Below are 17,936 nucleotides of genomic sequence, written 5' to 3'. Positions count from 1 at the left end.
AATTATTTTTGTCTTACTGAGATTTTCTATCAGGGCCCAGGTCTGACAGAATCTGTGCAGAAGATCTAGGTGCTGCTGTAGGCCTCCTTGGTTGTGGCCAGAAGCACCAGATCAGTATAGTTTTGGCAAGTCGGTTAGGACATCTATTTTGTGATTGACACAAGTAATTTTTCCAACAATTGTTTACTGACAGATTATTTCACTTATAATTCACTGTATCACAATTCCAGTGGGTCAGAATTTTACATACACTAAGTTGACTAAGTTAACAGCTTGTAAAATTCCCGAAAATTATGTCATTGCTTTAGAAGTTTCTGGTAGGCTAATTGACATCATTTGAGTCAATTGGAGGTATACCTGTGGATGTATTTCAAGGTCTACCTTCAAACTCAGTGCCTCTTTGCTTGATATCGTGGGAAAATCAAAATAAATCAGCCAAGACCTCAGCCAAGACCTCAGAAAACAAATTGTAGACCTCCACAAGTCTGGTTCATCCTTGGAAGAAATTTACAAAAATGCCTGAAGGTACCACGTTCATCTGTACAAACAATAGTATGCAAATATAAACACCATGGGACAACGCAGCCATCAAACTGCTCAGGAAGGAGACATGCTCTGTCTCCTAGAGATGAACGTACTTTGGTGCGAAAAGAGCAAATCAATCCCAGAACAACAGCAAAGCACCTTGTGAAGATGCTGGAGGAAACAGGTACAAAAGTATCTATATCTACAGTAAAACAAGTCCTATATCGACATAACCTGAATGGCCGCTCAGCAAAGAAGAAGCCACTGCTCCAAAACTGCCATAAAAAAGTCAGACTACGGTTTGCAACTGCACATGGGGACAAAGTTCATACTTTTTGGAGAAACAAAAATAGAACTGTTTGGCCATAATGACCATCGTAATGTTTGAAAGGAAAAAGGGGAGAATTGCAAGCCAAAGAACACCATCCCAACTGTGAAGCACGGGGGTGGCAGCATCATGTTGTGGTGGTGGTTTGCTGCAGGAGGGACTGGTGCACTTCACAAAATAGATGTCATCATGTTGTAGGAAAATTCTGTGAATATACTGAAGCAACATCTCATGACATCAGTCAGGAAGTTGAAGCTTGGTCGCAAATGGGTCTTCCAAATGGACAATGACCCCAAGCATTCCAAAGTTGTGGCAAAATGGCTGAAGGACAACAAAGTCAAGGTATTGGAGTGGCCATAACAATGCTCTGACCTCAAACCTATAGAACGTTTGTTGGCAGAACTGAAAAAGCGTGTGTTAGCAAGGAGGCCGACAAACCTGACTCAGTTACACCAGCTCTGTCAGGAGGAATGGGCCAAAATTCACCCAACTTATTGTAGGAAGCTTGTGGAAGGCTACCCAAAAGGTTTGACCCAAGTTAAACAATTTGAAGGCAATGCTACCAAATACTAATTGAGTGTATGTAAACTTCTGACCCACTGGGAATGTGATGCAAGAAATAAAAGCTGAAATAAATCATTCTCTCTACTATTATTCTGACATTTCACATTCTTAAAATAATGTGGTGATCCTAACGGACCTAAGACATGGAAGTTTTACTATGATTAAATGTCAGGAATTGTGAAAAACTGAGTTCAAAAGTATTTGGCTAAGATGTATGTAAACTTCCAACTTCAACTGTATGTTGAAGAGGGTGGGGCTCGACCTGCAACCCTGTCTCACCCCACGGCCCCTTGGAAATTAACGTGTGTTTTTTTGCCCATTTTAACCGCACACTTGTTGTTTGTGTACATGGATTTTGTAATGTTGTATGTTTTTCCCCCAACACTGCTTTCCATCAATTTGTATAGCAGACCCTTATGCCAAATTGAGTCAAACGTTTTTTTGCACTCAACACAGCATGAACAAAGACTTTGCCTTTGTTTTGGTTTGTTTGTTTGTCCATTGGGGTGTATAAGATGAATACGTGGTCTGTCATACGGTAATTTGGTAAAAAGCCAATTTGACATTTGCTCAGTATATTCTTTTCACTGAGTAAATGTATGAATCTGCTGTTAATGATAATTAGTGATGTAAAGTACTTAAGTAAAAATACTTTAAAGTGCTACTTAAGTTGTTTTTTATGTATAAGTACTTAAATAAGTATTATTTTTGACAATTTTTACTTTTACTTCACTACATTCCTGAAGAAAATTGTGTATTTTTTACTCCATACATTTTCCCTGACACCCAAAAGTACTTGTTACATTTTCAATGCTTAGCAGGACAAGAAAATGGTCCAATTCACGCACTTACCAAGAGAACATCCCTGGTCATCCCTACTACCTGATCTGGCAGATTCACTAAACACAAATGCTTCGATTATAAACTATGTCTGGGTGTTGGAGTGTGCCCCTGGCTATCCGTAAATTGAAAAAACAATAAAATTGTTCCGTTTGGTTTGCTTAATATAAGGAATTTGAAAGGATTTATACTTTTACTTTTTGATTCTTAAGTACATTTTATCAATTACATTTACTTTTGATACTTAAGTATATTTAAAACCAAATACTTTTAGACTTTTACTCAAGTAGTATTTTACTGGGTATCTTAACTTTAAGTATGACAATTGGGTACTTTTTCCATCACTGACGATAATGCAGAGGATTTTCCCAAGGTTGTTGTTCGACGCATATCCCACAGGAGTTATTGGGGTCAATTTTAACTCCACTTTTGTGGATTGGGGTGATCAGTCCTTGGTTCCAAATATAGTGGAAGATGCCAGAGCTCAGGATAATGTTGAAGAGTTTAAGAATAACCATTTGAATTTGTGGTCTGTATATGTTATCATTTCATTTAGTATGCCATCAAGCCTTTTTGGGTTGGAGGGTTTGTATTTTGTCCTGTAGTTCAATCAATGTAATTGGAGAATCTGTTGGGTTTTGGTAGTGTATTCTAAGATTTGTATTTGATCATGTAGATGTTTTTGCTGTTTGTTCTTTGTTATAGAGTGGTTTATCTATACATCTCTGTTTTGGATAGATAACTCTTCATGTTGTTTTATGTTTAGTGTGATCAAATTTTCCCAGAAGTGGTTTGATTCTATGAATTCTTACATTGAGCTGATTTCTGACGTGCTTTTCCTTCTTTTTCCATAGTACATTTCTGTATTGTCTCTCTGTATGTATGTGTGTGTATTTGTATATTTATGTATTTATGTCTTCACAGGCTCAACTTCTTCCATGATGTCCCTAATTTCCAGGTGCTGGCATGTGGAGGGGACGGCACAGTGGGATGGATCTTAGACTGTATTGGTGTGTCTCAATCTATTGGATTAAACTCATTCATTATACATGAACACAGTAAAATATGTCCACCTTCATAGCTGTGTGTGTGTGTGTGTGTGTGTGTGTGTGTGTGTGTGTGTGTGTGTGTGTGTGTGTGTGTGTGTGTGTGTGTGTGTGTGTGTGTGTGTGTGTGTGTGTGTGTGTGTGTGTGTGTGTGTGTGTGTGTGTGTGTGTGTGTGTGTGTGTGCCTGATAAACATAGAACACTATAATACTATACTGTACAGTACTCTGGCTACACCTTAATGTTCTTTCTCTGAAATAATTCAGAGAAATTAATTCTCCATCAGAATTGTAATTATTATCTTATCTTATTATCTGTCCATCTGCAGACAAGGCCAACTTTGCAAAAGATCCCCCTGTGGCTATCCTCCCTCTGGGCACAGGGAACGACCTGGCAAGATGTCTACGCTGGGGCGGAGGTGAGAAGCTGTGTGTGTGTGTGTGTGTGTGTGTGTGTGTGTGTGTGTGTGTGTGTGTGTGTGTGTGTGTGTGTGTGTGTGTGTGTGTGTGTGTGTGTGTGTGTGTGTGTGTGTGTGTGTGTGTGTGTGTGTGTGTGTGTGTGTGTGTGTGTGTGTGTGTGTGTGTGCATAGATCGCAGTGTGAGTATTATTTTACTCACTGAAAGCTCCCATCAGCAATATTTTCCTCAATATCTTCACAATGCACCTGTTGAGTTCTTGTGGTTCTAAACCAGTGGAGGCTGGTGGGAGGAGCTATAGGAGGACAGGCTCATTGTAATGGCTGGAATTAAATAAATGGGCGGTATCAAGCACTTCACAAATATTGAAACCACATGTTTGACTCCGTTCCATGAATTCCATTCCAGCCATTACAATGAGGCTGTCCTCCTATATATCCTTCCACCAGCCTCCACTGTCCTAAACACATCCTCATAGAGCTAATTTGAAAGTGTTCTATAATGCAAAGCAGAGTTCTTATATAATCCCTGCTTGTCATTGACTGGGCCTGTTTTTTGGCCAATGATTGCGACCCTGATTATGACAGACTGCTTGACCTAACCCTGGCTTGTGTAGAGTAGAGACCAGCTGAGCACTTTAGCCAGGCAGCGGGCTTATGATCTGATGTTTGGAAACTAAATGGACAGTTAGTTCCCAGGGGCTTTTTGACCAAGCACTAGTTGAATACATTATCTTCTCAAAAATATATTTTTAAAAGCAATTGGATTGTTTCTATGAAGACATTTAAGTGTTATGAGCATATTTACAGATTGTACAGTAGTAGATACAAAAGCTGGGACTGTGAGGGATGTACTGTGTCACAGTCGTCTGTTTGTAGAAACATACTGCACATGCGTTTGAATTCCTAGCATAGTAAACCAATCATCTAAATTGGGTTTGGTGATACAATCTCCTATTGATCTCCTGTTAACTGGCAGATGTTATATGACAGATGTGTTTGGCCTGTTTTGTAACTATATCAGTCAGGACAGGGCTGTATGTAAGCATATGTGTGCATCACGTATAGTGGAATATGCTTGTATGCAAACATGAAAGAGCATGCTATTGTGCCATACGTAGTCGGTGAGCTTTTTGTTAAATCTTCAGGGTATAAAGTAGGCTAATTGGCTTCTTACATTACATCATCATTGCTTTCTCCCTCTGTGATTTAGGAAATGTACATGAGGGAGGAAAAGTGTGAGCTCAGACTGTTGGAGAGCACATGGGGGGAAATGCGCGTCATCACACATGGGCCTCGGCTCTCAGTGTCAACGTCCCCTGATGCAGACCTGGGTTCACGTTGTTTTTGAAAAATCAAGCAAAGTTCCATTATTTGAAAGATTTCAGATATTACGTGAACCCAGGTCTGGAGCACAGTAGGGGGAACAAGTGCCATCACACATGAACCCTGGCTCTCAGGATGGGTCGCCATGTGAGTGTTAAAGTCCCCTGGTGCTCTGAGTGATGGGTCCTCATTAGACGCTCACACCTCCATCACAGCCACTGGTGTAACCCTAACACCCCGGTCCACCTCTCAGCAGTACTGATCACAGTCATCATTAGAGTAATGGTTCAGACCCACTTGGTCTCCAACACAGAGGACTCGCTCACCGGAGCCCCCCGGGGTTCGGGAGTTCTATCCCATGACACAGTATAATGATGACTCTATTGTGTATGCCTCTACTGTCTACCTCTACACTCTAAAAAATGCTAGGTTGTTTGGTTGACTCAAATACTGGCTTGTTAGGTTGACTCAACTGCTGGTTAATTTGGTTGACCCAACTGCTGGGTGGCAGGCATTGGGTCACTTGGTTTGTTGATGCTGGGTTCTTGTGATCCAGCAGGTCGGATCAGAAGACTGGAGGCAAGGTTTAGTAAGGGAGTGGCTTTCAGATAGTTATTTTTAGCCACCTGTTAGAGTGTATGTAATTCAAGTTCTTCTGTTCTGTTGTATAGTTATCACATGTTAAGGTTGAACATTGGCATTTTTGTAGCTTCAATCAGGCTTACAGAAATTTATAAAATCCCTAAAAGCTTATGCAAATCCAGTTGTTGGGAAAGATACCACCTTATTATAATATGTAATAAGTAATCTTAATACTCTAGAAGATTTTGTAAAATGCAAAAAACTCTCACAGGTTGTCAATAAGATCTATCTGAAAGCCACACCTCTAATAAGCCACGGCCTCCTGAAATAACTTTATATTACTGTACATTAAGAAAGACCCAGCTGCATGTCAACCCAGCATGACAGTAAAAAATAACCAACTAATATTTAAATTAAACCATGTTATGGTAATCCCAACAACCCAGCATGTTGGGTTATTCACGTTACTGGCTTGGTCAAAATAACCCAGCGTGTGTTGTCCAATATTTACCCAGTGCTGGGTTACCAAAGAACCCAAATTGGGTGTTTTTTAACACAGAATGTTTTGGAGTTTACCAAGAGTCTCTCTCAGAGAGGCCTGGAGGTTAGGAGTTCTATCCCATGGCAGTGTACTTACTTACCAACTCCTCTTCATCCCCTCTGGGACATAAGGCCACAATGACTCTATTGTGTACACCCATACTGTCTGCCATTAGGCTGTTTTGTCAGTGTGAGGCTTTCAGATGTACTCCCTTCTCACCACTCAATCTTAGTTTTCTCTTTGCTTGCTTCTAGGAATCCAAGGCCTCTGACCTCACGTGAAATGTAATACAGAAAGCACTATACAATTTGATGAATACTAGATCTTATTGAATTAATAAAACTTGTTCTGAGAGCCTGGGTCTGGCAGTGTGGGTGACCTTAGTGTGTGATAGCTGTATCTCCCTGTGTCACGTCTCACCCGTCTCTCTGTCCGGTCCTGTAGGTTATGAGGGAGGCAGCCTGCTGAAGTTCCTGCGGGACATAGAACACAGCACAGATATGATGCTGGACCGATGGAACATCGACATTATCCCTGTAGACAAGGAGGAGAAGGGAGACCCAGTCCCCAACAGCATCGTCAACAACTACTTCTCCATCGGAGTGGTGAGAGAACAGACTACACACACACACACACACACACACACACACACACACACACACACACACACACACACACACACACACACACACACACACACACACACACACACACACACACACACACACACACACACACACACACACACACACGCACACACGCACACACGCACACACACGCACTCTGTTTATCAGGTTCACCAGGAAATTTTTGTTGACATGCAGAACCAATCACATGCAGAACTCATCACATGCAGAACCAATTTCCAACTTCAAATTTGTATCCTTAAAAACACTCACACACACAATCCTACCTGCCTTTCCATATTCAGATCAAAACAGAAGCAGGACATAGGCCCAGTACTATGCTACAGTATGGGATTGCCTATACCAGCAGGAGTTAAACTATTTGCAAAATCACTGGTGGTTTCTTAGCCTCTCAAGCAGGTTCATTACTGTTTCCCCTTTTAAAGGGAAGGAACCAACATCGCCATTGTCCCTGTTGCTTAGCAACTTGTTATCACTCTACTCTTTGCTCGTTTGTTGAAACAAACTACGATGGGCTCGCCACAAACGTATTACACTAGAGGGACCAGAGGGACGAGGTCAAATTAATTCTGTCTCAGTTCTTGTCTTGTTGTCTCTCTGTCAATCCCTGACACTTCAGATGAATGTTTCCTATATCTGTCATTAAAGCTACGGTTGCTTAACTATAAGGTGCCTGCAGCACCTCATTTGAAGGGAACAATCCCTTTTATGGTCTTTCCTGTCTTTATTTTCTTCAAGCCCACCAGGCACCATTGCACGGACGCCTAAAAATACACATCAGGAGTAGATAGTGGGACTAAGCCGAAGTGTGATTGGTACATAATATGTCTGGACCAATCACAGGTAGGATGAGGAGCAGGGAGGAAGGGGCTAGCTTGGCAGGGTTACCATGGACTACTGTGATGTTATGCAACCCGGCATCCCACTGGTCCCACGCCTGCCATATATTCACCAGGTTTCTGCCAAACACAAGGACTCTACCCTCTTGTTACTGCTGCATTATGGGTACACCCTAGCAAGCTGGTCCCGGATCTGTTTGTACTGTACAGACAGCTCCTATGTGCTAATACAGATAATATAGCACCAACAGATCAGAAATCAGGCTAGAAACTCTTTCGAAAGCAGCTTACAGATTTCAGTACTTGATCTCAGCATATTGCTGACTGAACGGAAAGACAACATGCTCTAATTATAACGTGTATTATATCAGCAAATGGCCAAGCCTCTGACCTTTCTATCTAGACAATGGATGTTTCTCCACCATGTGATGCCTGTGTCAGAATGGCCAGGGTGTGGCCAGGGGACCCCCTCTATGTGATTCAGATGTGGGCTGGTGGATGGTAGTGCCAGTGCCAGAATGGTCCATACTTTGGTTGCAGCCACTGTCTAGTATCTATCCCGGCTGTACACCATGTCTAAAGAAGCGCTGGCTATGTTTTAAACTGTTATTGATGATATAATTGTTATTTACAGTCCATTTACTGTCCACTAAACTATATATACATTCTGTGTTTCTCAGAGGACCCTTTAAGCTCAAATTCTGATCCCTTTGAAGGATTCTGTGTTTATGTAATCCGCTTAGACCAATGCTATTCCTATGTTGTAGATGGCACTATGATCCAATACGGCATGGCCCTTCCCCAGGGCAACAGATCGCATCACAGTGACTCCAGCAGCCAGGGACAGATGGCTGCGTATCTGGGCACCAATGACACCTGAGCAAACGAGCGCTAGCACTGTGACTCAGTCACGCCATATAATGTTGTAATCATTGGTGGCCCAGAATCGGGTTCAATATCCATACCCATATTGGGGCAGCACTTCCTGCCATCAAACTCACAGACCTTCCCTTCGAAAGGCCGGGGATTGGGTTGCCATGGCGTTGGCGCTCTCAAGGCCAATTTTCGAATCTCAACTGTCATCTGTTTCTTGCACAGTAAGTTAATTGTAGATGACATGGTAGTTGTAGTGACTGGGAGAACGCTCTAGGCTGGAGATAAAGATGCTTTGTGGTATTGCTATTTTGTTGTCTGCCTCAGATGACTTTGTAATGCTTTTGGGCATCAGTGCTTTGCATTAAGTACACACTTAAGCTTGATCATATTAAATAACAAATTAAATCTAATAATCATGCATCCTACATCCTAAGAAGAGTCGAACATAAATCCATATTGAGAAGAACTTCATATAAAATCTTGACCATGAAGTATTTTGATCTATCAAATTCCTGTTTAACAACTCTGGTCATTGTCAACTAAGTTTGATCTGGATACAATGACGCTGACTGAAGATTGAGGAGAACAAGCCTTTAACGAGAAGGCTTCACTATACAGAGACTGCATTAACATTAACTCCCAGTCAGCACTATAAACACACAGATCAGATTGGAGAGGAGTCTACATCACAGGAGGCTGCTGAGGGGAGGATGGCTCATAATAATGGCTGGAACGGAGCGAATGGAATTAAACACCTGGAAAATGTGTGATGTATTTGATGCCATTCCACTAATTACGCTCCAGCCATTACCACGGACCCTTCTTCCCCAATGAATTAAGAAGTTACCAACCTACATGTACGTGTGGCAGGCACCTTGGGTTTCAACCCAATCCCTGAACCCACTTCAGTCCCACATCCCGAGAGAAAATGTCAAAACTTCCTTCCCTACCTTGCCTTGCCCCCTTAACCCCCCTGTGATTCAAACAATTCAGCCCCACTTCAGTCACTCATCCCCATAGAAATCTCCAAGGCTTCCCTCCCTGCCTTGCCTTTACATTAGGCATTATAGGCACTCCATACACTCCTAAAGTGCATTACATTATCCCTGAGCCCTGAGTGATCCCATTCCCAACCATCATTCTGGAAAGAATCTGTCTGAAGAATTAGCGAGAGGGAAATCACACTATGTCAGCAGCCATTAAAGAAGTGTCCTCACTCCTTCCTCACACTTTCCTCACCCCAGCCCCTTAGTCTGAGGAAGCCGATCACTTCATGGTGTGAGAGAACGATGAAACCTGACTATCTTTCCTGCCATCAACAAGCCATCTGCTCTCCAAGCGTGGCTCTCTAGCTAGCTATGAGAAGAAGAGAGGGCCTGGGAGTGCCTGGCTCTGGCCCCGTCATGTAATGCTCTCTGGCCTTCTGGCTGGTTATGCATTAGTTACAGCTACTTACCCACTGTGTTACTCTATGGACTGGGGATCTGATCCACAGTGACCTGACCTGTGTGTCAACAGCAGGTTGTGTAGTGCTTGCTCAGAGGACTTCCAGGCCAGGCCTCTAGGGAGGGTAGAGGAAGTGAAGGTTAGAGGAGCGGTGGGGGAGGAAGGGGGGAGAAAGAGAGAAATGAAGGGAGTAGTGCTGGCAACACACTGAAGGTCAGAGGAAGTATCAGTGACGGGAAGATAGCGGCTGCCAGGCCCGACCGGGTTACCTCGGTAATGAATGACCGTGCTGAGTGACACCTGGCCAGATAGGAGGGAAACAGCCACCACCCCTCAACCTATCTGTCTCTCTGTCTGTGAACCCACATAGAAACCATACACACTACTGTACATGCACAGATACACACTACTAGCTACAGTTGAAGTTGGAAGTTTACATACACCTTAGCCAAATACATTTTAACTCAGTTTTTCACAATTCCTGACATTTAATTCTAGTAAAGATTCCCTATCTTCGGTCAGTTAGGATCACCACTTCATTTTAAGAATGTAAAATGTCAGAATAATAATAGTTCTTGCATCAAATTCCCAGTGGGTCAGAAGTTTACATATAGTCAATTAGTATTTGGTAGCATTGCCTTCAAATTGTTTAACTTGGGTCAAACGTTTCGGGTAGCTTTCCACAAGCTTCCCACAATAAATTGGGTGAATTTTGGCCGATTTCTCCTGACAGAGCTGGTGTAACTGAGTCAGGTTTGTAGGCCTCCTTGCTCGCACACACTTTTTCAGTTCTGCCAACAAATGTTCTATGGGATTGAGGTCAGGGCTTTGTGATGGCCACTCCAATACCTTGACATTGTTGTCCTTAAGCCATTTTGCCACAACTTTGGAAGTATGCTTGGCGGTCATTGTCCATTTGGAAGACCAATTTGCGACCAAGTTTCAATTTCCTGGCTGGTGTCATGAGATGTCGCGTTAATATATCCACATAATTTGGTCCGTCATGATGCCATCTATTTTGTGAAGTGCACCAGTCACTCCTGCAGCAAAGCAACCCTGAAACATGATGCTGCCACCCCCGTGCTTCACGGTCGGGATGGTGTTCTTTGGCTTGCAATTCTCCCCCTTTTTCCTCCAAACATAATGATGGTCAGTTCTATTTTTGTTTCATCAGACCAGAGGACAATTCTCCAAAAAGTATGATATTTGTCCCCATGTGCAGTTGCAAACCGTAGTCTGGCTTTTTTATGGCAGGTTTGGAGCAGTGAACAGCCTTTCAGATTATGTCGATATAGGACTCGTTTTATTGTGGATATAGATCATTTTGTACCCGTTTCCTCCAGCATCTTCACAAGGTCCTTTGCTTTTTTTTCTGGGATTGATTTGCACTTTTCGCACCAAAGTACATTCATTTCTAAGGCAGAAGACAGAAGGCATCTGCTTCCTGAGCGGTATGACGGCTGTGTGGTCCCATGGTGTTTATACTTGCGCATTATTGTTTGTACAGATGAGCGTGGTACCTTCAGGCATTTGGAAATTGCTCCCAAGGATGAACCAGACTTGTAGAGGTCTACAATTTATTTTCTGAGGTCTTGGCTGATTTCAAGGTAGGCCTAGAAATACATCCACAGGTACACCTCCAATTGCCTCAATTAGCCTATGTAATGGCTTCTAAAGCCATTACATAATTTTCTGGAATTTTCCAAGCTGTTTAAAGGCACAGTCAACTTAGTGTATGTAAACTTCTGACCCACTGGAATTGTGATACAGTGAATTATAAGTGAAATAATCTGTCTGTAAACAATTGTTGGAAAAATTACTTGTGTCATGCACAAAGTAGATGTCATAACCAACTTGCCAAAACTATAGTTTGTTAACAAGAAATTTGTGGAGTGGTTGAGAAACGAGTTTTAATGACTCCAACCTAAGTGTATGTAAACTTCTGACTTCAACTGCAAATATACACAGATACACACTACTAGCCATATATACACAGATACACTACTAGCTATATATATATATACACAGATACACACTACTATACATACACAGATACACAAATGCACACTACTAGCTATATATACACAAATACACACTACTATACAAACACAGATACACTACTAGCTATATATACACAGATACACACTACTATACATACACAGATACACAAATACACACTTCCAGATATATAGACAAGATTCACACTACTATACATACACATTTACACATATACACACAACTAGCTATATATACACAGATACACACTACAATACATAAGCAGATACACACCACTATACACATACAGATACACACTACTAGCTATATATACACAGATACACATATACACACTACTGGCTATATATACACAAATACACACTACTATACATACACAGATACACTACTAGCTATATATACACAGATACAAACTACTATAACTTTACACAACTTTACACAACTTCACACAATCTCACACAACTTTACACAACTTTACACAACTGCACACAACTTTACACAACTTCACACATCCTCACACAACCTCACACAACTTTACACAACTTTACACAACTTTACACAATCGCACACAAATTCACACAACTTCACACAACTTCACATAACCTCACACAACTTCACATAACCTCACACAACTTCACACAACTTCCCACAACTTCCCACAACCTCACATAACCTCACATAACCTCACACAACTTGCCACAACCTCACACAATCTCACACATCCTCACACAACCTCACATAACCTCACACAACTTCCCACAACTTCACACAACCTCACACAGATATACAAAGACAAGACACTGTATATAACCCCAAATGATACAAATGAATTCTGGAGGGAAGCAGCATGCACTGCTTCCATAAAAGCACACACTCCCATATTCACAGGAACAGGTCCCCAGCGAGTCGGGTTAACACCTGCTACCAACAGCTATGATGACAGGGGCACAGATGGACTCCACAGCGGCACAGCGGCTCACTATGATAGGCTCGCTATGACCCTGTATGGACATGTAGATCAAGAGCTCCAGTTCAATTTGACTGTCTTCATATCTCTTATTGAAAAGCTGTTTCAATGGGGATTCTCCAATGAGTTTATACCAGGCTTGATCTTAATTTGTGTCCAGGGGTTGAGAGGGGGAGAGACAGGGGTGAGGGTTGAGAGGGGAGAGTGAAAGGGGAGATAGGGGTGAGTGTTGAGAGGGGGAGTGAGAGGGAGAAAATAGGGGGTTTAAAGGGAAGAATGAAAGAGGGAGATGGGGAGAAGTTTGAGAGGGGAAAGTGAGAGGGGCAAATAGGGGGAGGTTTGAGAGGGGGAGATATTGATTAGGGTTGAGGGGAGATAGGGGTTAGGGTTGAGAGGGGGAGTGAGAGGGGAGATTGGGATTAGAATTGAGGGGGGTGAGGGGGAGATAGGGATTAGGGTTGAGGGGGAGGTATGGCTAGGGTTGAGAGGGGGAGATAGGGGTGAGGTTTAAGAGTGGGAAGATAGGGGTGAGGGTTGAGAGGGGGAGATAGGGGTGAGGATTGAGAGGGCGGAGATAGGGGTGAGGGTTGAGAGTGGGGAGATAGGGGTGAGTGTTGAGAGGGGGAAATAGGGGTGAGGGTTGAGAGGGGGAGATAGGGGTGAGGGTTGAGAGGGGGAGATAGGGGTGAGGGTTGAGAGGGGGAAATAGGGGTGAGGGTTAAGAGTCGGGAGATAGGGGTGAGGGTTGAGAGGGGGGAAATAGGGGTGAGGGTTGAGATGGGGAGATATGGGTGAGGGTGGAGAGGGGGGAGATAGGGGTGACACCCACTTTTCCTCTGAATCTCCCTCAGAGGTTGCCGATGACATCCCCACAGCACACATTCATTTTCCCGAAAGGGCACTACCCAAAATGGGTTGAAAACCTTTCTTTTCTAGCGAGTGATTTGTTTCTTTGTCCACTCCTCCCCCTTCACACCCTAGATACAGAACATGCAGTCCTTCAATGTATCAAATGTCCTGATTTCTTTCCACCGCTCTCCCTCCCTTTTTTAAACATGGCACAAGGCCTAGAGGTTAACAACAAACCAACTCCCCCCATCCCCCATCTTCTAATCACTATGCCTAGTATTTGTTGTATGGTTTATGGTGTTCATCCAGGCCGCCAATAGCACCTGTTTCCCCAGGTTCCTGTTTACATGGATTCCATGTTCATAGCCACTGAGCCATGCCAGGCTGGCAGGTGCAGAGATATTTTGGGACACAATAGTTGCTGATGTCGTGGGACATACGCTAGGTTTGATGGAGGGAGGGCCCTGGAGAGGTTTAATGGGGGGCCCCGGAGAAGTTAGAGGCTCCAGTGGATAGTGGGAGGAGGGTAAACAGGTGAGGGTGATGCGACGTGCCATACCTTCCGGTCTTTTCCAGTCTCCTCTCCTCCCTCGTCTTTTCTCTGGCGCTTTCTTTCTCTCTCTCCAGGGCTCTCTTTCCCTGTCTCTCTCTTCTCCCGCTCGTGTCTCTCTATCTTGACACTGCCTTTGCTGTAATCCTTCTTTGTGTTAGCGGAACGTGTTCTAGCTTCAATTTGTGCAATGTCACCAGGACAACATCAGTGACTAGTGACAGGGACATTTTTTCCGTTGTTGAGAATTAAGTTTGACCTGATGAAATTTCCAAAGGGTCTTTGTCCATTTATTTCTAGGAGCAGATAAAAATGACCAAAATAACTGCCATCTTCATTGCAGTCTTGTTACCATTCTCATAAACACCGTCACCACAACTGGTAGGAAGCTAGTTGTCTCTCTCTCTTCTGGACATGACCTTCATTGCTCATTTAACCATTTCCTCCATACCCTGTCCTCTCTCCACCTGCCCATTACCGGAAAGCCTCCTGTCTCCTTCTGATGACATCACTTATTTATCTATTGTAATGCTTGCAATCCTAGACAGTGGTCATGTCTCACTCTGTGCCATATCCATAGCACAAGACTTATATGAGTGAGCTCATTCTGGCCTCAGGTCATTGCAGAGCTGAGGCGGGCTCTGGAGAACACACATCCTAGTGTTGGAGCCATTTGACTGATTATGTCTACCCCTGCCCCCAGAGGTCCTCCAGGGATGGGATCAAACACACAACACAGGGGTGGGCAGGAGGATAGGTTTGACGATGGCGCCGATGGAAAAGGGTTCCAACCCAGCTTTCTTATATAGTGACGTTTATTTTTAAGCTCGTAAGCAAAGCATTTCACGGTAAAGTCTGCACATCTTCTACATTTGCACACACTGTACATAGATTTTTCTCATTTTCTTTTCTTTTGTGTTATTGAATGTAGGTTTGTTTATGTGTAACTCTTGTGTTGTTGTTTTTGTTGCACTGCTTTGCTTTAATCTTGGCCAGGTCACAGTTGTAAATAAGAACTTGTTCTCAACTGGCCACCTGGTTAAATAAAGATGAAATTAAATAAATTAATTAATTTTATTCGGCGCATGTGACAAATAACATTTGATTTGAGGTGGTGACATTATGAGCCTGTTATCAAGCCTAGTGCAGTCCCAGAATCACACAGACCCAGGATCACACAGACCCAGGATCACACAGACCCAGGATCACACAGACCCAGGATCACACAGACCCAGGATCACACAGACCCAGGATCACACAGACCCAGGACCACACTGACCCAGGATCACACAGACCCAGGATCACACAGACCCAGGTTCACACAGACCCAGGATCACACAGACCCAGGATCACACAGACCCAGGATCACACAGACCCAGGACCACAATCACAAAAGTGGAAGGTAATGCCCCAGTAAAAGCCTAATACAGCTCTATGTCTCCCCCTATAGGATGCCTCTATTGCTCATCGCTTCCACTTGATGAGAGAGAAGCACCCAGAGAAATTCAACAGCAGGTGAGAGATTGATACAGACTTCATTCCACTTAAGCTCATGTGTACTGGTATCCCTATGTTGTCTCATATTGCTTATTTGGACACAGTGAATGGTCATTATTACTCATTAGCTGCTCCCAACTACATCAATTACTACCACAACTAGATCCAGTCCCTCTCTGTGCTCTGAAAAATACTAGAGCATATTCGGCCTCAGTGGTCGGAAATCAATAATAAGGCAGGACACATCCTGCCTGCTTAGTGACAGCCAATAAATTGGCGTTGTCTGGCTTCTGTCTGTGATGTTAATGGTAACTAACTGATATGAGGGATTTGTGGGTTCCTAAGAAGGAATCCATGCGACCAAAGTCCAGTGTCTATTCTAACTGGCCGACCCTGAAGTCATGTGATCACTATCGTTTATTGTTCTGCTACGGGCCACATTATATACCTTCTGATGCAATGGCTGTGACATTTTGCACATGGGGTCAAACAATTATGGAAGGGGTTATACACACCAATTTGTACACATGCATGTTTAATTATGTAAGAATGTCCATTTGAATTCATTGCCAGTCAGTCCTTGTGTAAGAGTAGGAGATTCTTTGATACAAAAGCTCATGTTAGAAGCAGCAGGAGTCCATGCAACTCTTTCTACCAGTCAAATGAATTAAATTAATCTTTAAGAACTTTGGATCCATTCCTTGCCTTCAACTTCCCTTGCATAAAGATTTATTTATTACATCACATTTAAACCAAATGAATAGAAGGGTTACTGTTGACAGACAGACAGACAGACAGACAGACAGACAGACAGACAGACAGACAGACAGACAGACAGACAGACAGACAGACAGACAGACAGACAGACAGACAGACAGACAGACAGACAGACAGACAGACAGACAGACAGACAGACAGACAGACAGACAGACAGACAGACAGACAGACAGACAGACAGACAGACAGACAGACAGACAGACAGACAGACAGACAGACAGTATGACTAAATGCAGCAAGAGAATGAATAAAAGCACTTAATGAAATATCATGTGAGGGTTTGTCTCTCCCTGACTGTCTGAAGGTGAATCTGTCATCTCTGCTTAAGGCAAGAGAAACCAAAGTTTAAAGAGCAAATCATAGTTCTCAATCATGTCTCTTTGTGCCTCATTATGTCTCAATTCAATCATGTCTCATTGTGCCTCAATATGTCTCAACTCAATCATGTCTCATTGTGTCTCATTATGTCACAATCAATGTTTCCTTGAAGCTGCTTTACTCAAAGCCTGTGGCGAGTTGTTAGTAAAAACTGAAAATGGGGCCTAAACAGCTGACCTGGGGAATACCAGATTCTACCTGGATTATGAACACACCCTTTGTGTTCTGATAGACATGTAACTCTTTCTCTACAATATATCAGGCGGTGTAAATCCATAAAACATATGTTTTTCAGCAGAAGACTATGATAGAATAATGTCTATCTCTGGCCAATCGGATGGCTCAGATGACCGTGTTTGCAGTAACGTAGCAGGCATAAAAGAAAGCTACAGCAAAGTTGATACTGTGAGATTTCAAAATGTTTAAAACCATGACTAGAGAGAGACTGTCAACGAATACAGCAAAGAGCTGCTGTTTTTATGAGTGAGTTCATGTTTAAGTTGTTACTCAGCACTGTCAACACTTTGTAATCAAAACTTTTATAAGCCATAAAATACGCGTTCTTCCTATTTCCGCTACAACAAGCACTGCAGCTTTAATGAATGAGTAGAAAACGGTATCTATAGGCTGGCTTTGTTGTTATTATTAGCGGCATGGGTATTTTTTAATATTAAGGAATATTTAACTTTCTCTGTTCATAAGAGTAACAACATAAGGTTGTGCATGAGACAGAAATAATGATGTGCAACACCAGTTTTGCCAACAGCTGGAAGACAGTGTCCCTTTTTGGTCAGTGTCAGTAGAGGGAAGTTGCAGGATGTTGAGGCAGACCCTCAATCAATCTGCTGCTCTCTCCATCCACTGAGTCTGACTATTAGATGCAGGCACCATCAGCACAGTAAAGTAAAAATAAAAAGCAAATTATTGAA

The 17,936-nt window shown here is 42.8% G+C and overlaps 1 protein-coding gene across 7 annotated transcripts in view; it reads left to right on the top strand.

Annotated features, from left to right (window-relative positions):
* The window catches only part of LOC124048018 (diacylglycerol kinase beta-like), a 169,696-nt gene that overhangs the window by 104,552 nt on the left and 47,208 nt on the right, over window positions 1–17,936 (top strand). For all 7 annotated transcript variants that reach the window (XR_006841172.1, XM_046368379.1, XM_046368389.1 and 4 more), the window contains 4 exons: window positions 3,182–3,267; window positions 3,632–3,721; window positions 6,613–6,773; window positions 15,806–15,870. Coding sequence is in view for 6 of the 7 variants with exons in the window: in XM_046368379.1 (XP_046224335.1) it covers window positions 3,182–3,267; window positions 3,632–3,721; window positions 6,613–6,773; window positions 15,806–15,870 (402 nt within the window). In the remaining variant the exon portion in view is untranslated. The remainder of the gene's footprint in view (window positions 1–3,181; window positions 3,268–3,631; window positions 3,722–6,612; window positions 6,774–15,805; window positions 15,871–17,936) is intronic.

The sequence above is a fragment of the Oncorhynchus gorbuscha genome, linkage group LG01 (assembly GCF_021184085.1).
Source record: "Oncorhynchus gorbuscha isolate QuinsamMale2020 ecotype Even-year linkage group LG01, OgorEven_v1.0, whole genome shotgun sequence".
NCBI lineage: Eukaryota > Metazoa > Chordata > Actinopteri > Salmoniformes > Salmonidae > Oncorhynchus > Oncorhynchus gorbuscha.
Note: the sequence above shows the minus strand (reverse complement) of the source record. Positions and strands in the feature narration are given on the sequence as shown.